The 21,160-nt window shown below is 42.0% G+C and overlaps 1 protein-coding gene across 1 annotated transcript in view; it reads right to left on the bottom strand.

Annotated features, from left to right (window-relative positions):
• Nucleotides 1–21,160, bottom strand: part of LOC119486278 (zinc finger protein 609-like) — a 46,284-nt gene that overhangs the window by 8,305 nt on the left and 16,819 nt on the right. The window contains 2 exon segments of the mRNA XM_037766286.1: nt 1,737–1,962; nt 12,025–12,873. Of these exon segments, the coding sequence (XP_037622214.1) occupies nt 1,737–1,962; nt 12,025–12,753 (955 nt within the window). The 5' untranslated portion in view covers nt 12,754–12,873.

Below are 21,160 nucleotides of genomic sequence, written 5' to 3'. Positions count from 1 at the left end.
CTTCCCTCCCTGCTGGGAAGCAGATGTTGAATGGTTTCATACCAACATGGCACACAGCAGGTTTCTGAGGTCGAGTCACAACAGTCAGTGACTAATTGCAGAGAGCAACAGAGTATTTTAGCAGAAACTTTCCACCAACAGGAGCGGATCAAAGTGTGCAGCTGATGTGTGAACAGCTTCCTGCCAGACAGTGAGCTGAGGTCCGTCACCGCCATTCTGTCTCTGCAACAGGACGCCAGCATCTTTTATCATATGAAGGCGACCGTCATGAGACCTGAACATCAGTCGCTGCGTCTGGTGTGGCATCTTGTTGGACATCACCATTCATAATGTGGGTCACACAACACAACTCCAGACAAACCTCATCGTAGCTGAGCCTGAACTAAAGGCTGTAAGGCACCAAGTTCAGCAAAAACATTTGTTGGATGTGTGGGTCTGTAATCTTTAATTCTCAAATAAATCCATGGAGCAATTTGTCAGCCGAGAAAATTTACAATGGCATATCAGGGCCATTGTGGGTAAAAATAAAATTAAGGATCCGGTGGTAGGGGGTAATATTTAGAGAAAAAACTTTCAGAGATTAAAGCGGTAAATTCACAAGAAAAAACTTGGATATTCTCTGAAATTAAAATGGTAAATTTAAAAGAAAAAAACATGGATGTTCTCTGAGATTAAAGTGGTAAATGTAGGTGAAAAATACTTGGATATATACTGAGATTAAAGTGGTAAATTTACGAGAAAAAACGTGGATATTCTGTGGTGTCTGTGGTGTGATGAGGTTGATCCAACCTTGAAGCGATGTGGTTCCTTGACCAAAAAAAAAACACAATTTTTCTGAGTTTTTTTCTGGTAAATTTATGACTGTCTAATCTCAGGGAATATTCAAATTTTTTCTCAGAAATTTACCACTTTAATCTCAGAAATCATTATTTTTTTCTCGGAATATTACCCCCCTCCTCCGGCTCTGTAATTCTATTATATTTTTTACTTGAAATGGCACTGATACACCGTCGTAGATTTCAGCCTTTAGATTAGGTTTATATCTGGAGGTTAAATAATCGTGTTGACAGCATCTGATGATCAGAAAAACGTTGTGCACATGCACAGTTTTGCTGCATTGCTGGTGTTGTTCTTCCATGACAGAAGAAATCATTGAAACATTTTTCTCCCAGTTCCTCCAGATATCTTTTACTTTCACTGGTTGTCTTTATACAGATGGACAAGGTGAATATCTGTGCATTTGTACACAAAGTCGACCTTTGGCTGTTACTGAAGTTAATCAGCTCTGTGCCCAATTTAGCTTCTTTTGGGGTAATAAAAAAGATATATTTATTTGCTAACCAGATGGAAATAATCCCATTTACACTGACAACAATAATGACACAATTTTATCCTTCAACTTAGTTATTGATAAGCGTGTGTACGATTAATTCAGCATGTTTTATTACATTAGAAGTGAAGGAGTAATCCTCCTCCTCCTCTATTCTTGAGTTAAAGTCTATCCTGGGGTGAAGTGGGGTTGACAGTGGGCGGGACACGTTTGCTATCATTTGTTCTTAAATATATATATATATATATATATATATATATACACACTATGGGTACACTTGTGTACCTGCTGTTGGATAATTTTGTGTTCCAAATAAAAGTAGTTGTAATATTTCTACTATCATCTTATTGGTGTTTTTACATGTGTACGGATAACAGAAACAGATTAGGGATGTCCATCATCTCACCGTCCTCGGTCTCCTGCCACACGATGCCCTCCAGGTTGACGCTGGTGCCGGGCTCACAGGGTCCCAGGCACTCCGGCTCCGTCTCCAGTGCGGCGTCCGCCGTGTTCACCGCTACTGAGCGCGTGCGAACCATGATCTGCTCGCAGGGTGACGAGATGTCGCTGTTGGCGACGGGAGCGAGGAGGTGGAGAGGTGGAGGAGCCGGGGGGGAGACCGGAGACTCCATCTGAAAGGAAACAGAGAGCAGAGGGGTGAGAGACACGATATCACTCAATGAGAGTAAACACAATCTGGACCAGAGACTCAGAGGTCCACCCGTCCCTTCAGCAGTACGCAACAACAATCCCCTGAAACTCAGAGAGCATTCATTCATGGGTCACCGTTAGGGCTGCTCAGCCGATACCAATAGAGAGGCTTAAAATAACAATTTGACCGATTACCTATGTTTTTATATATTTTGTTTTTGCTATCATTTATTCCCCTTTTGTGCCGGGAAACAAAGACCTCTTCATTATACAGAATAACTGAACTGTTTTAAAGTCATTCAGCATTTCATTACACTGTCTGAATGAGCAGATTCATTCATACACATTTATGAAACCGTTAATATAACCTTTCACATGATACATATATATTTTTTTTTTTTAAATAACTGCTTCAAAAGCCTTTCAGCTGCTAAACATCTACCTACTCAATGAGAAGAATGTTTCAGTACACAGCCCAACACAAATATTTGTTTCGTGACACATAAATTAAATGTAAATGTAAACGCGATTAGAAACATAATCAGTGTTTCTCACACAGACATCACTTATTTACATATATTAACGGCCGCCTATTATAGATATATTGACGACCCATTTTAGCATTTTTCTTTTTTTTTTAACCGACAGAGAACGACATCATCCGTGATGGATTAACTAGAGGACTAGTAGCGGCAGACGCCACCGGGGAGCGGATGAAGAGCTCCGCTCTGCTGGCTCAGCTTCGGGCCTCGCTGCCTCAGCCGTCCGGGTTGGATGGCGTGTAGGATGTTCCCACGGTAACGTACTGGGTGCTGCGTCACCCCTCGTTGGACTGACAGGCTTCTTGTGACACATTACGCACACACCAGGTTCGCTCATCCAGACCACAGTGATTGTTTTAATAAATCTTGTAAGCCATTGTTTTACTGCTTCATTTTTCGTTGAACATAACAATGTTCTTGTCGCTGATCTGTCTCTGAGTCAGTGTCATACTCCCACACGGACGACTTTTCTTTCACTTTTATTTGTAAACAAACCACACGTGCACACGGCACCCGCCATCATGTCAGAGTTGTGTCCAGCCAGCGTCTTCTTCTCTAAATCAGCAGCTGGTTACTGATGTCAGAGACAAATAAGCAACACAACATTTAGCCGGCACAGAATTAATGCAACACAACAGATAAACATCGGCTACCGCCATCAGTGAACGTCATCTTATGTGCCGATAGGACGATGGCTGTCGACAAGGTGAATATCGGCCGATACCGATGTTTGGCCGATAAATCGGTGCATCCCTACTAAAGTTTCCAAAATGTTTCTCAGTCCCCAGCAGGAGGACTGTTTGTCTTTGACACTTGAACTACTGTCAGTTCAGAATACAAGACAACAAACGGATCCTGATGAGTTTGTTTGTTTTCCTGCTGTAATGAACTCACATTGAACCGTGTCTCCTGTGTACCGTTACAGCTCTAGTCACCGTTATAAAAGAGTGTAAACTGTTGACAGGATGCCTCAAACTGCAGATCGGTTACTAGTATGAACACAGTTTCCTCTACATCTGTGCTGCGACACCACAACATTAAAAACTTCACTATGTGATGTTGACAGGACTAACACAGCTGTGGTGTGAGTGTTTAAACTTTCACCAACATCTGTGCTGTTTGTTTTGTTTGACAAGAATAAAAGATCAAACATCAGAGGTGTTTTTCACTAATATATTACCTCACAGGAAGACTCGTTAAAACCATTCCGGCAGAATTTATTAATTAACCTGATTATTTAATGAGAGCCATGAGAGTGACATTCAGTGTTAAAGCTGCCATAATCAATACTTTTATATTAATTAGGAGTCATCAAATGACTGCTGTATGCCAACACGTTCACCATAACAACTTTATGAAGTGGTTATATGTCTGTGTTACAGCTTGTTCTGGAGGAGGAGGAGGAGGAGGAGGAGGAAAAGGATGAGAGATTGGTGAAAAGAGAGGACGAGGAGAAAAGAGGACAAAGAAGAAGAGGAGGAGGAGGAAGAGGAACCCTGTAACCCTGTAATTATCAGGTGGGAAGCAGCTGGGGTGAGGGGGTGGAGAGCAGAGCAGGGAGCACTGGGTAGGTGTCAGCCGTCACCATGGCAACGCTCCCAAAACCGCCTCCTCTCCAGGAGACAGGAGAAGATCAGAGAGCAGCACCTTCATCTTGCCTCCTCCTCCTCCAACCCAGAGGTCAAAGGTCAGAACTGACTAACACTGGAGGTGACTTGGCTTGCCGTGGTAGTCGGTGTTACACGGTGGTCGGGCACACACCGATTACATTACGTACCCTCCGTCGTTTCGCTTTTTTTTACAGAAATAAAACCCATTTAGTTGATTTTCGTGAATCAGCAGCGTGTTATCAACACATAACGGGACGACGGATACTACGAACTGAAAGTGTCGATCAAACCAATAATGTTAATCAGCATTAATTTTAACCCTCACAGACCTGTACTGACCACAACCCTCGTCACCTGACAACAATACGTAAAACTCATATACAACAAAACTCCTCTAAACACTTCCTGTCTCAAACACCTACACCTGTCTGACCAGACAGCCCAACAGGAAGTGACACACAGCTTTCGGTACCTGAACAGACGTGTCAACATCCAAACGTTTCCTCCTGAAGAAGGGGGAGGAGAAAGAGATGCCCACACCTGAGGCAGCAGTGCATCCTGGGAGTTTAAAGCAGAGCTGCAGCAACATACAGGCTGTCAGTCACAACATAACCAGCCAATCAGCCGCCAGGAGTGTTTCTCCCGACACCTCAACCCTCAGTGTATCTGCTGTTAACTGGTACAGATCAGATATAGTCTGATATATCCATGATCTGTGATGTTCAATCAATAAAACAACCAACCATCCACGAGTTAATGGCATCATGTAAACTTTTCATGAATATAGCCTTGTTTTACCTCGTCTCTCTCTACAGGCTGGGACACACCCTCCGTCCTCCCTGCAGCTCCGACAGCAGACCTGATGGGGCATGATAAATACTGCCAGGCGCTTCTGTTGGGTGTAGCTTACTGGTTTAGCGACTGGTTAAGAGGGTGTTGTCGTGGTAACAAGAGAAACCACCAGCTCTTATCCTTTCTCTGTTATAAGAATAAAAAAAACATGGCTGCCTGGAATACTGGGAAACCCCCTAAAGATCGCCAACCAGCTCTCTCGCAGGAAGGAGGGGTCTGGTTTATACCGCCGCTTTGATACTGGGCTGGGAAACACCGACCCTCCTCCTCCTCCTCCTCTTCATTCACTCAGAGAGGCTTTCACTACAACAACCAGCCACATTCCTGTCAAGGTCACTCGCCGGCTGAGAGAGAGATTAGTGATACTGATCAGCACTTCACAAACACTCCGTCTCTCTGTGTGTTTGAGTTGATGTTTGTTTAATGTGTCACTAGAAAGAGAAGTGAAGAGGGCGAGGTTATAATAAGAGGAGAGACCTTTTCATGTTCTTTCTCTTAGACCGAGTGAGGTGACAACGAGACACGGTGCTGAGATCATTACGGTTCATTGTTAAAAAATCAAAAGAACAAGACTGTGAACACAACAGGTTCAAGTCTGAGACATTAACTACAAATCTGAGACAGTACTGCAGTCAGAAACATCAAATGTTCCCTACAAAACCTAAGGAATCCATCGGTACCAACCATATCAAATTTAAAGCTAGACTGAAGATACTGGTATCATAAGAAACTAGAAAAACCTAAAGAATCCATTGGTACCAACCATGTCATACTAGCTTGTTGTGAAGGAGGTTAAATAACGCTCCAAACTACCACGAGTCTCCCCTTTACAGACATGCCCACTTTATGATAATCACATGCAGTTTGGGGCAAGTCATAGTCAAGTCAACACACTGACACACTGACAGCTGTTGTTGCCTGCAGTTTGCCATGTTATGATTTGGCATATTTTGTATGCTAAATGCAGTACCTGTGAGGGTTTCTGGACAATATTTGTCATTGTTTTGTGTTGTTCATTGATTTCCAATAATAAATATATACATACATTTGCATAAAGCTGCATATTTGTCCACTCCCATGTTGATAAGAGTATTAAATACTTGACAAATCTCCCTTTAAGGTACATTTTGAACAGATAAAAAAAATGTGGGATTAATTTGTGATTAAATATTTTAATCGATTGACAGCCCTAGTTTAAATATTGTGTCACTTTTCACAAGATCTTCCCTTCGACCCAACTTTGATGACATAACTGTTTTCAACTGAAATCACTGTAGAGACATTAAGTCATATCAATTATAGTTACAGAGAACTGAGACGCTAGAAAACACCGGGAATCACCGTTCGTGAAACTAAATTAATAAATGACCTCAAAATTCCTTTTATTCCATCATCCACCTTCTAAGCATCGAACAACTCTACAGGGGAAGCTGGTTGACTGGAAGCCATGTCATAGTCAAGTCTATTTTATTTATATAGTCCAATATCACAAATGTGCCTGAGAGGTTTTACAGTCTGTCCAGCTTACGACACCCTCTGTCCTCAGACCCTTGACTCAGATAAATAAAAACACATTCTTCTCCTGTCAGGAGATGTGGGAGGTGCTGGACGTCCTGGACACGTGTCCAGAGCGCCACGTCAGGAATGTAGTTACACCGTTCACGCACACATGTTAAAGGCCATGTTTAGGAGGCCTTCAGAGGGAATAGACAGCATGGAAAGCCGTTTTAACATTTAAAAGCTACACAGGATATTCATTAGAGATATCTGCAACGTCATTTTGCCTATAGTCAAAAGTCTAATTCAAGAAATCCCTAAATCTATTTTGACCAGGCAAAACTCTAATTTTAGATATCCGTAATTACATTTTGACTAGTACGATTCAAACTACTTTGTTTATGGGGTTTTACGGATACCTAAAATTCAGTTGTGGATAGCCACAATGTGAATTATGACTAGTCGTAATTCCAGTTCCAGATATCTACAATTTAATTGTGACTAGTCAGGATTCCAGTTCAAGATATCTTTAATTCCCCTCAACTGTGGATATCTACATTGTCCTTTTTAGATATCTGAAATTAAATTGAGACTAGTCAGAATGATGTTGTAGATATCTCTAACTGAAGTTAGGGATAGTTAAAATGTAATTACAGATTTCTAGAAGTAGAGTTGTGACAAGGTGAAATGACGTTGAAGATATCTGTAATTACGTCAGAAGGGTGCGGGATGGGAAGAGGATTGGAGCACAAACATTCTCCAAGGACACCTGGGACGCGCTCAAAAATCTCTCAAGGTCCTTAAAATCCACTGAAACGCACAAGAACTTCCTCAAGGACCTTCCCTCAAAAAAAATTCACAAACCTCCCCCCCTCAACGACCCTTGAAGACCCCTCAAGGACTACTTTTCTCCATGTTCCTCCTCCCCTCCACTCAGAGGAATGTTAGAGATGAACAACAGGTTAGCAGTTATTTCTTCGACTAGCTTTTTTCACCATCCTCCCGAAATGAATGTAAGCCATTTTTGTTTTTCCACGTTATCATTAGTTAACCTCCTGCGCCCTAGCCCTATTCCTCAGAAAAAAATAACTATCCATAATTAATAAGGACCAGTTCCTCAGCCATTAGGCTTATATGCTTATATATGGTCCCATTTGAAAGGTTAGAAGCTAAGGATTATGAATGAATTGTAAGTAAAATAAACGTTATTACCATGGAGATTACAATGGAGAAGCAACAAAAAAGAAAATAAGATTTTTTTTATCCTTGCTTAGTATAAAATCTGAATTTTAAAGGCAATATCACCATTAAAACCAAGATCCCACAGACAATGATGTAATTGAATGTATTCTACTACAATCTGATTACAACTGCAACTATACACTTGATTAAAAATATACAAATACAACATTTATGATGCATTTTTATAAAGATATACTCATGTTTTGTTTTATTGTTTACATATTGACTGTTTTACTCTCTACTGAGAGTTTTACTGTGAGCTACACAAAACATTCTAATATAATGGGGATTTTTTTTTCTACCAACTCATCCCAAATTCATCCCAAAATTAATTTTCATCCTCCCCATTCCTATTTTTTTCGACCCTGGGATGATGGGATGTCCTTAAGCTCGAGCCCTGCTCCACGGGATGCCGAGATGCTCGGATGTAGGGGTGTCACAATTTAGATTCTAAATCGGAAATCGATCGAAATTGGCGTCTGGTATAAAATCCAGCTGAACTAATCAAAATGTCAGGAGAACCGTGCACATACAAACGTATCTCCAGCTGGGTGATATTGATTTTGGCGTATCACAGATATATTGGTATCTGACCACTATTGTTACAAGCTGAGCACTACATTGTGTCACCTCGACAGAGCAGCTTTAGAGGCATCATCCTAACCAGATTCACCCTCAAACACAGAAGAGGAGGTCAGCAACATGAGCACTAACGGACCCTCCTCGCTAAGCATCAGGTTGAAATGACGACACAGATTCAGAGTGACCAACACTAACACAAGACGTTAACTGCCGTTTTGGACATCAACGTTATAAAACACGAATGAAGCAGCTGGAAATATCCAGATGCGACGTCAGCGGTACAGGTTTATCTGTTCACAGGAAGAACAACCCCTACGGTCTCTCTATAATCGTTCCTGTCTGTCCTCATGTAAACTGTCCAATAGGAAGACAACACTTCACTCCTTTTCCACAGTCTTCACGTAGTGTTTAGTCTGAGTTTTGGTCCACGTGCTGTCCTCTGTTTCTGTCTGTGGTGTTAGAATAAATTCAGTGTGTCCTGGCTGCAGTGGTTGGAAGAGAAAATGGCTCTTGGAAATGTCAAGCAGTAACTCAGACGTTTCTATTGTGACATTTAAACCAGCATTCAGCTGACAGCAGCTTGGCCTGTGTCAAATTAAGATGTTTTAAGACATCGTCTCATTCATGTTTCACTCAGCATAACGTCAATCAAACCATAATTTATCAACTGAAGGCGCTCAGAGCAGCCATGTCATGCTGGGATTTGTTGCTTTATTTAACCAGGAATCAATGGTCCATTTTATTGCTTAATCAACAGCCTGTTTGACCCAAAAAGAACAGCCCGTTTAACCCAGAATCAACAGCCTATTAAAACTTGAATCAACAGGTTGTTTAACCTTAAATCAACAGCCCTTTTAACCCTGAATCAACAGTCTATTTAACCCTATAAGAACAGCCTGTTAAAACTTGAATCAACAGGTTGTTTAACCTTAAATCAACAGCCCTTTTAACCCTGAATCAACAGTCTATTTAACCCTATAAGAACAGCCTGTTAAAACTTGAATCAACAGGTTGTTTAACCTTAAATCAACAGCCCTTTTAACCCTGAATCAACAGTCTATTTAACCCTATAAGAACAGCCTGTTAAAACTTGAATCAACAGGTTGTTTAACCTTAAATCAACAGCCCTTTTAACCCTGAATCAACAGTCTATTTAACCCTATAAGAACAGCCTGTTTAAACTTGAATCAACAGGTTGTTTAACCTTGAATCAACAGGTTGTTTAACCTTAAATCAACAGCCCTTTTAACCCTGAATCAACAGTCTATTTAACCCTATAAGAACAGCCTGTTAAAACTTGAATCAACAGCTCGTTTAACCATAAATCAACAGCCCCTTTAACCTTAAACCCATTTTAACCCTAAAAGAACAACCTGTTTAACCTTGAATCAACAGCCCGTTTAACCTTGAATCAACAAACTGTTTAACCTTGAATCAACAGCCCGTTTAACCTTGAATCAACAGCCCGTTTAACCTTGAATCAACAGCCCGTTTAACATTGAATCAACAGCCCGTTTAACCTTGAATCAACAGCCCGTTTAACATTGAATCAACAGCCCGTTTAACATTGAATCAACAGCCCGTTTAACCTTGAATCAACAGCCCGTTTAACATTGAATCAACAGCCCGTTTAACATTGAATCAACAGCCCGTTTAACCTTGAATCAACAGCCTCTTTAACCTTGAATCAACAGCCTCTTTAACCTTGAATCAACAGCCTCTTTAACCTTGAATCAACAGCCTCTTTAACCTTGAATCAACAGCCTCTTTAACCTTGAATCAGCACCTGATTTAACCTTGAATCTTAAATTTAGAAAACAGCTTTCCACTTCCAGACACGCACAGATTTAGGTTAAACTCTGACCTTTGACCTCAGATGTTAACCCTGATTAGGATTACCTGCTGTTCACATGTGTTCCTACTCAATACATCCTATTGTTGTATTCTCAATTGTGTAACGGACAATAACCAACAGCTTAAAGCATAAAATTCCTCATCTGGAGGTTATCGAAAGGCATTCTGGGAAATGTAGGAAATCACTAATTGAAGTAGATGATGCACATTTTTCCACAACAAATAAAATGTGTCAAGTATCACAGACTCTTTCTTCTTCTCACATTACAATCAAAACTGATTTATTATATAACAAGATAGATGTTCAGTTTTTTATTGGCCATTATGAGGTCAAAAAATGGTGACACCAACAGCCGGGTCACTGTCTGCCTGTATCTGAGAGGTCAGAGGTGACGGCAGTAAAATGTGTGTGACGGACGGAGGAGGTCGGCCAGCTGGATGTGCTGGGACTTGGCAGCAGATCTCCAGGCTGCTGGATAACAGCCAACCTCAACGCTAAGCTAAACTTGGTAAGAAGATGAGGAAAGCTGGACTGAACAGCAGCTGTGGAGGATATACAAGCTGAACACTGAGCAGCTGAGAGTCCACACGAGAAAAAAAGAGCTGTACTGTAAAACCACAGACGGATAATTTCCTTATGTCCTGCTCTCCCTTCTTAGGAAACACTCATCTTTCTTCAAATATTCTGACATTTATGGATCAAAATAAAGTCTAAATGTCGCAAAAAAAGCAAAGATGATGATGGCAGCCACTTAAATATGTGTAAAATCTACTTTTACTGGTGATGTTTATTTGTGAGTTTTAGATGTTTGTTGAAGAATTCATCACGAGGGTAAAAAAAAGAAGTAATAACCCACAAACAGACCATAAGGAAACTGCTCACTGAATTCTGTATATCTTCAGTCCATCTTGACAAAACTGAACATGAAATAAACATTTTATTTGTAACTGGAGCAGCCACAACAGTGAATCCTTCACTGCACGAGTCTCCTGATACACAGATTGTGTTTCAATAGCTCTCTGATAGCGTAGCTGCGATTCTGCTGAACCACCGTGATACTGAGTGCTTTTAGAGCGCTACAGACTGCAGGCTTAAAGGGAAAAACTCCACCGATTTTACACAAACTCGTCACGAGGAGAACCACTCTGTGTGTCTGGAGGAACTTTGTCTAAAAAAACCTGATGGTTTCAAGCGCCGCTGCTACTAAATGATTAGTGCCACTGCGATATAAAAATGTCCCCATACACAATACATTCTCTATAGAGTTCAGAGCAAATTCAGAGCAAGATTAGCGTTAGCTAAGATACTGGCATCATATAAAACTAGTAAACCTAAGGAATCCATTGGTACCAACCACGCAAAATAAAACTTGGGCACCTCAGCACTGCTGCTGGGAAAAATCCTAGAGGAAACACTCCTTCAAGGTTCTCTGCATGCACTGGGCAAGATCTTACAAGATCAAGAAGAAATGTAGGATCCAGCATTCTTGGGGCTTGACTCAACATATGGACTAAAAGTCAGGATATCTCAACCTCTGCTGTTTCTATTTTGATCAGAGTCCCCTGTACTTTATATCCAGAGACAGAAGACTGATCACTGATCTGTCAGCTTCATGACTCCAGCAAGACATTTTATATCTGCCCTATATTTAACCACATGTGTCTCTGGACATCAATATCTCTTCTTTTAGGAGCTCTGGTTAAAATGGCAGCACAGTTCTGCTCTACAACACTCACAAACAGGAGGTGAATAAATGGACGAGCATTAAACTACAGAGAGACCAGCACTAACGTGTCGTCCAGCCAGACTCACTGCACCAACCAGAGTTTATTAGATAATAATAATAATAATAAATCCTCTTACCTTCACACCGACCACTTTCTTCAGATTCCGGCATTCACCGTTGTCCACCTCCTCTTGCTCTGTTGTCATGGCGACAGGCAGGCCAATCCCTGCCGAGTCCAGTGCCATATTCCCAAGCTGCTCGGCTGCAGCTAACTCAGGGTTCTGTTGGCCCTCGAAGGTGCCGCTGCGAGGGGCCCCTAGCGTCAGGACGGGGGCCACAGACTCCTTCTCAGCGTTGAGCACGCCTGTGGCCACAACCTCCATTTTATCCTTCTTAATTTTCCCAGACACCCCGTCCTTTTCCTTTTTCACAGCGGGGAGGGTACGGGAGGGTTTACTAGACTTGTCAGTTCCCTTGGTGGGGGTAGAGTTGGGGTTCTGGGTTGGCGGGTCCCCGGGGGCCCGACCCTGAACCTCCTTCTTAGCTGCGTCCAAGACCGGCGCCTTCACGCTCTCCTTAGAGTTCTTACTACGTTTGGATTTAGATTTGCTCTCTTTGCCCTGCGCGGCGGCTACAGGACTAACAAACTTGATATTGTCAGGTAACGCAGCCACAGCGCTGGGGGGGGCGGCCATGCCCCCTCCCTCCTTACTGCTCGACATCTCTAGTTTGTCCTTCTCCAAGTCGGCGTCCAGGTCAATGATCAGATTGCCAACACCGATATCCCACTCATCGCCACTGTCGTACGTGTCCACCGCGTTGGAGTCCACACCTTTCCCGCCTGCAGGGCCGCTGCTGAGGGACATCTTAGTAGGAGCGTCCCGGAGCGCCGCAGGAGGGCCAGAGGAGGGCCGCGCTCCTCCCAGCCGCAGGACGCCTCCTCAGGGCTGGACCCCGCGCCGCCACCCTGCTCCCCACATCGCCTCCTGCACACAGGACCAACAACCGGTTAGACACAGAGAACCGCCGCAACAGGGTCGGATACAACACAAGTTTCCATTATTGATCAATCTCTCCATTAGTAGGGTTGTCAGGATTTCTATTCTAAATTGGAAATCGATCGAAATTGGCTTCCGTTCTCAAGCATCTAAATCAAAAGCAGGATCGACGATTTCTTTTATTCTACGGCCCCGACCACTCGCGTGCATCAAAGGGAAAATACAGCTGGACTCAAGAAATGAAACAGTCACTTCACTCATGGTTAAAACTATAAACCAGCAAAAAAATCACTATTTCTAACATCAGCAGTCATGTTCTGACCAGACATATTACATTACAAACAATAACAAAAGGAACATTTGCATTTGGGAACATAAACAGCAAACTGAAACTACTCAGTCCAGCACTCGGGACTAGACAGGCATGATGGGAAATGTGGGCCGTCCCTGTTGCTATGATACTTAGGGCACTTCCTGCATGCCAATGGGATTTTACACTGCATGAATTAGCCTAGCGGCTAGCAGACTTCAGTTAGTAACTTCTCCTTACTAATCATAGCTCTTCTACTCTTACTTGGTTTAATGTTAAGTCATTGCATCTCCCAACAGAACAACAGCGCGGCTGAATTTCAGCCTACATGCACGTTTTTTCAACTCATCGTTGTTGAATCAGAGCAGCTGATAGTAACAACAAGCTAGCGGACTGCTGAGTGGCGTCTCTCAGTGCACAGACGGTGTCCAAAGCTCTGCCTTTGACCTCAGTGACAAACAGCGATCAGAGGAGAGAAACCAGCGCGACAGTAAATGACAACATAACCATATTTTTGTAGATTACAGCACACTTGTAATGCACTGCAGAAGGATTTCTGTTGTGTTTTTGTAATGATTATGTACTGAGGTGGGTCACACAGATACTGATATTGAAAAGATGCAGTATTTAATGTTGTAGACTGTTGTAGTCTAATTTTTGAAACACTTTCTAAATAACAGGGTAGTTCAGTTCACTTTTTAAAGAATAATTAGAAAGTGTAAACATTATTATACTGGTCAGTTTCATGGTGTTATCAGTGATGATTGGTAATCAATGAGTGGAGGAAGCCCTGATCTTGTGTTTCAGGCTACATCCACACTAATACGTTTCCCAAACAATCTCTGTCCATACTACCACGCCTGAAAACGCATATCACATGACCATTCCTGTATACTGGGCATGCGCAAGCTGGTGTAAACAGGAAGCAGCGCTGGACACGGGAACTGATGCGAAGCGCTTTAATAATAGCTTCCCTCCTGCACATGTAGGCAGTAGCAGCATTATAAAATACAGAATGTAACTGCTCAACAGCTGCTAGCAGAGACAACAAGGTCACTAACGCCACTGGTGGTCGAGGCTGATGTCGTTTGTTTTCTTCCTGAAAAGGTTCAGGTGATGACGAATCAGGGAAGGAAACATCATGACTGATTAAACCCAATCAGGAAGTGAAAATGGGGGTCTCCGTCATAGTTTTCAAAAGGTCTTCGTTTCTGTCGGTCCAGACTAAAACACAACCCTGGAGTTTCATAACTAAAATGGGGTCAGCAGCGTTTTCAAATGTCTTCGTTTTAAAGGCTTGAAAACGCCGGAGTAGTGTGGACGCTACACATAAATGTTATCCGTTTCGAAAACCACTGGTAATTAGTTGATTATTTTTCGGAAATCGACGCATAACGCCACCCCCACCCCGCAACATTTTCCCATTTAACACTATGGATGAAGAGTTTATTTCAACCATATTGTTGGAACAGTGGAAGAGGCCGGTGGAAAGACAAACCAAGACGGTTTTGGTGAGTTTTATTTTGTTTCTGTCGGGTTTGAATGATGATATGTTCCGCTGCTTGAACAGCTGATCTACCTGCTGAAACTACGAGGGGCGCGGAGCCATCAGGAAAGAGCCGAACTGAACTTGCCACACACGTTTTACCGGTAGTAACTCACTACCAGGCAGCTCCTGCGACGGTTTAGACAAACAAAAATATAGATTTTTAAGACGGGACAAGTAGTCACATAAACTAGTCGAATTTTCTTAGAATTTAACGGCTATTCGAAAAATCGTCCCATCCTCAGTGTGGATGTAGTCTCAGTTGTATATCTGAAGCCCGTCAGACTGAACGTGTCCCGTCGGCTTTGAAGGTCTGTTTGTTGTGATCAGAGAGCCGGTCTGTTACTTCCTGTTGTGTAGCTTCTTGGGACAGACTGCTGAAGTGGGTGGGGGGGGTTATTGCTCCTGACATAAAGGCTGTATTGACGACGGATCACAGCAAGGCTTTTTTTCCCAGCAGCCCTCTGCGACAGGCAGCATGAGGGAGCAGACGCATCCCTCCTCTAAATCCTCCTTCAGGCCACTTATCATATGAATGGAGGGACTCTGACCTCCTCTGACAATACGGGGCTGTTGGCGGAGCCATGGGAGCGGATGGGAGGGAGGGGCAGGTCAGCTCGACTGACTCAACACTGATGCTAATTAAGGTTCTGATTATCAGCGCATGAAGCAAACAGACGACGCACGAGGTTATTCACGCTGAACGTCTACTGGGAGGTTTCCTCATCTGAAGAACCTGTAGTAAAGAGCTTTCACAGCTTCAACATTCAACGTGTGGCAGACGTACCCAAAATAAATCAAGAATAGCTCCACAAACTACCAGGTATATATGCATGATCTTGGTCTCTATAGATAGGTAAGACATCGGGGAATTCATCCCCAGTGTCAGAAACATTGTGATTGTTACTATGCCTGAGTAAACTGTGATGAACCAAAGGAGACATTTTCATTTTTATCCCCGCCTAAAATGTTTTCTCAGTGGATAACACCATTATAGCAATGATGCCATGCACAGAGATGCCACTGAATTCAACAATTCCTTGACTACAACTTTGCCAAAGCAGATATAAATAACACAAAGCACATAGATTCTACAAAGGTTTTAGTGAGGATAGGACCAGGCAAACTCTCCATTTGGCCACTTGAATACCCAAAGTGTGCCAAATGAGTTTTCTACCTCTTGAAAGGGAATCTGGCTCTAAAATACTACTGATATCAACTACAAGATGCTATGCGCACACAATGGAGCCTTTGGCCATGACATTTACCCTGTGCATCATCACCTTCTACCATTGTGCACAGTATAAAATCAATAAAAAACAACTCAATTGTATAATTTTGACTCCAAATGGAGTAGTTCTATTATAATAATGATATAAATATGATCAAGTAAAACTTAACAAATAAGATCAATAACAATGTAAATAACATAAAAAAAATTCAATGTCAAGTATGTAAATTCAATATAAAACCGGTCAAAAATATTATAAAGTAAAAATACACTTGGAGTGATGTTTTAGTAGCGTTAAGGCCTCGTCTTTTAGAAACTATTCAGAAAAAAGACCACCACAGCATTTTATGAAGTTTTTAAAGGCAGTGTTTTAACACACAGCTCAGCCGGTACCTGAACGGTACCGGGTCCGTCGGGTAAAAGAGGTTAAAGCTGTGATTGGGCCAACTGGAAGGTCGACATCACAACATCAAGTTTATTAGATTCACATATGATGTAAAATCATCTGCAGCATGTATTTCTTCATTTAGACCTCTCTGTTTTCTAAGAATAAGAATTATGTTTTAAAAAACAAAGTGAGAAGGAGCTGACGGGAGGCCCTGTTCACACCAGGCATTAGAGTGAACAGGTCTGAGTACAGGTGTGAACGCACACAAGATGCATTGAGATCCGGTCGCTCAGACCACATTCAGAGGTGGTCTGGGCCGCATTGTTTTAGCAGTTTTGTTTTAACTTGAACAGCCCTAGTTTTTTATATTGAAATTGTGCAAAACATCCACACGTTTCTAACCCTGCGCATCCTGTTACAAAAACCTCAACATGAACACAGCAGCTCAGCCCATTCACACTTCAACAGCTCAAACATGACAACATGCTGACCTCCCTGACACTTGGTTAAAACCTTCCAACAGGAGTAAAGGAGCCTGTACAACTTGTTTCTTTAGTCATTCAGTAAACACTACCATCCACCACAAGTAGGGATGCTAATTTTGAAAAATGTTCTCAACCGATAACCGACCCTCGTTAACCGATTATTAACCGTTAACCGACAAGATTAGTGCCTCGCATGCAGCGGTGCGCCAGCTGCAGTGTATGAGCACAACAGACAACGGAGTCCCCAGTTCACCCGTACGGGAGCGTATGCTGCGTTCACTGTCTCCAGTTCACCGTCCGGGAGCGTTAACTTAGTGGATAGATAACTTAGATACTGCGTGTAGTGTCACGGACATACAGCCACTTTCCCAGTAAAAGTCTCCACTGCACATTTAGTTTAGCAGGTTATCCGCTGTGTGTCTGCCCGGCGTAACGATACTCTGTCTGTCTGGATCAATGATAGCGTTTGGCCAACAAACAGTGTGTGTGTTTGTGCTACATTAGCAGCCGTAGCTCTGCTGGTAGCTTCGTGCTCCCCGTAGTCACACACATACGGTCAGCCCAGCGAAACTTCAGCGAGTTTCCGACAGACCGTCTCTGTGTGGCGTTAGAGCTGTGAATGTAAGTGTAGCAGACTGTGTGTGTACGCTTTATTTGTCGGTGAATAAATCCTACGAAATACTGCTCCGCTCAAGCGAGCTCAAGACCCGAGCCAACTTCCTGTATCTGTAACTCCGGCTCAGACTGTCTTAAGGTGGGCCAGATTTTCTCCTTTAAGTGACGAGTTTTTCTCAGCTTTTTAATTAATATTAACATTTCTTTTAACCGTTTTAACCATTTAAATCGGTTAACGGTTCATTATTAACATCCCTAACCACAACTATAGCTCTGCCTGAGGCTACATCCTCATTATTACATTTTCGTTTTATAACGGATACGTTGATGCCTAGCGTCCACACTATTCCGGTGTCTTTGAGCCCCTAAAACAGAGACATTTGAAAACGCTACTGACGGCGTTTTAGTTTTAAAACTCTGGGATTGTGTTTTAGTCTGGACGGACAGACCCTGATTCGTCATCACGCGAACCCTTTTCCGGAAGAAAACAAACGACATCAGCCTTGACCACCAGCGGTTAATTTCAACATGGATAACGAGTTACAAGCGTTGCTGACCTTGTTGTTTCTCCTAGCAGCTGTTGTGCTGTTAAATTCTGCATTTTTTGTTATTCCTTCGTAGCATTTTCTGCAACTGAACAACCAACCGTGCTGCTTCCTGTTTACACCGGCAAGCGCATGACCAGTGTACATGAATGATCATGTGATATGCGTTTTCAGGCGTGGTAGTATGGACGGACTTTCACTTCCATGCTGTGCTTCATTCCAACCGTTTTTGTTGTCCTTTTACTTTATTACTGTCATCTATAGTGGTTATTAGCATGATCAATATTGAGATCATGATTATTTATCAGGATTATTCATTGGTTTTAGCAACAACATATTTTTATTATTGCGCTTTCACATTAAAATAAACAGAGCTCTGCTTTCACTTCCATGCTGTGCTACATTCCTGTTAATGTACATTTAGGTCTGCACCATGTTGGGAAAAACTGACATTGCAATATTTTTTTCTGCAATATGAAAAAATACAGTAATATTCACCCTACCCTTTTGCTAGCTACATTTTAAAGTTAAATGTATCATTCTGGTGCACTTTGAGAGCAAAATAAGCAACATTAAGAGGCTAAATAAACAATTTTATCCTCTCAATTTAATCTTAACACATTGGTTGTATAGATAATATCCATCCCCAAAAGTGAAGCCAAAACATTTGGATCGCCGGCTGGCTGTTAGTTTAGGAAGCGCTTGATATATGCAGCAGAGTTTTTTATGAGCATTGCATTTTAATCGTCAATATCTCAGACGATCATGTACATTTAATTGCGGGAAGCCAAAATCGTGATCGCCATTTATTTGTGATTAATTGTGCAGCTCTAGTATGGATGTAGCCTGAGGAAGGCATGTTTCCACTGAGCCTGTTTGTCTGTCATCAGCATTTGAAAATACAGATCGCCATGAAATTCATTTAACAGGGAGGCTTTTCATCCGAGAAACAGCTGATTAGATTCAGGCCTGACTGGGATTTCCACAAATGTCGTTTTTTTGGAGACAAAGATGTGACTCTGAATCCTGTGGGGAGGTTTTACAAGAGCAACAAATCCATTTATAAAACTCAATGAAGTGATGCTAACTCCAGCTGTAACAGACACTCAACATCTATTACCTTTTGTAATATTTAATTAAAAACAAATCATTTGGTGTGATTTTGTTTTATGTTTGCTTCATGTCTTTACTGGCTCTATGTGTGAGATCGGACCCACCGGCCGACCTTTGGCAGGAGGGTTACTTAACAGCCTAACTGCTCAGCCTGGTTAAAAAGCCAGATGGTCAGACGGGAGGGGGTGGGGGGTCAGTGCTAATCCTGCTGCTAATAACACGACTTCAAATGCTTCGACAAAACACACAGAGGACGCACCGACAACACAGAGCAAACACTGAAAACACACCAGGAGGATTACACCAAACATACCAAACACACGACAGGCATGGAAAACACACACCGCATGTTCAACAAATACATAAAACCATAAAACACAGCAAACACACACCGAACTACACTGGATGAAGAAAACACTGTCAGGCTGTAACAAAGGATTATTTTCATTAGTGTTGAATCATGATGTACCGGAGCACAAAGTGTCCGACCAACAGATATTACATTCACAACAGTGTAAAACAGGAGGGCTGCAACTAATGAATCTATATATTATCAATACTTCTGTTGATTTATTATATAAAACGTCTCAGAAAAACACCCACCCCAATTTCCTGAGCCTTGGCTAACTTATTCCAACATTTCTCAACCAAAAAGAAATTCAGTTTGCGGTCAAAGAAGGCGAAGAAAATCCAAACTGAAAATATGTTCTAAATATGCTGTCAGTCGACTAGGGGCGTCACGATTCTCCAAATCCATGATTTGATTTGACTTTCGATTTCAACATGTCATTGTTAGACTACTATATATATATATCTCATAAAGGTCAACAGATCATTGGTTTTATGCCCTGACAAATGCTATTTACACTATCAAATTCTTCTTTAAAAAGAGAACTGAATAATTTCATTATCCATGAATCAGACGATTAATTCCCAAAATTACCTGATTGATTGTTTACTTAAAGTCCCCATGAAATGAAAAAGACATTTTCCCATGTTATATGCCAAATATATGACAGAAAAGCAGTCTCCGAGTATCTTTACATCAAAATCCCTGTCTTTTCTCTTCCTGTAAACGGTTTCACTCCAGGGTGTTTACAAAAAGTCATCCATTCAAATGTGAATGATTTCATTTAAATCCCTGTACACCGCTCAAATATTCTGTTTCACTGTGAGATACTTCAGATTCATGGGGACTTTAAGAAAACATCACAAAATAGTGAAAAATGTCTATCCAAGTTTCCCAAGATGACGTCTTCAAATGTCTGTTTTTGGCCAACAGTGCGAACCAAAGGTAAAATATTTACTGTGATATAAAAACAGAGAAGAGGAGAAAATCCTCACGTTTAAAAGCTGGAATCAGAATCATTGATGCATTTTTGCTTGAAAAATTACCCAAACAATTAATCAATAAGCAAAAAAGTTGGAGAGTGATTTCCTGCCGTTTGTCTGATGGACTAAATTGTTTCAGGTCCAGCACCAATTATTGAAAACTGTCTGATCAGATCAACACTGTCTTCTTATTTATGACTAATACTTTTATGCAATTTTAATAAGTCAAAGTAAAAAAATAATACGCAGCCCAATGATTGATTCAGTGATTAATCACTTCAGCACTAAAATGACGTGAACAATAGTAAATGTTAGAGTTAATGGAGAGTTAGATGTGCAGTATCTGTGAATGGCAGCTGTGTTGAACGTGAACTGGTCCAACACTGAGCCTCTGCTGTTCACACTGATTCCTAAGCTGCTTGTGTTAAAATGACTGAGTGGATTAGCTGGTGGCGTCCAGACTGCAGAGCTGTTCTTAGGTCAGACTTTCTGCTCAACTGCCTCTAATGCCACACTTAATTAAAGGCGGCAGCGTGGCAGCACCTCCGCAGGCCGCCCGCTCCTCTGAGCGCCCGGCCCTGCTGTCAGCCGGAGAGGAGCCTCTTTATATGGAAATGAGCCGGAGACGCTCCGGTCCCGCCGAGCCGGCCCGACCGGGCTTCTCACCAGCAGCAGGACAAATCATCCAGGCTGCTCCGATGGAAACTTGG

The sequence above is a fragment of the Sebastes umbrosus genome, chromosome 4 (genome assembly GCF_015220745.1).
Source record: "Sebastes umbrosus isolate fSebUmb1 chromosome 4, fSebUmb1.pri, whole genome shotgun sequence".
Classification (NCBI taxonomy): Eukaryota; Metazoa; Chordata; class Actinopteri; order Perciformes; family Sebastidae; genus Sebastes; species Sebastes umbrosus.
This window is presented reverse-complemented; position numbering and strand designations above follow the sequence as displayed.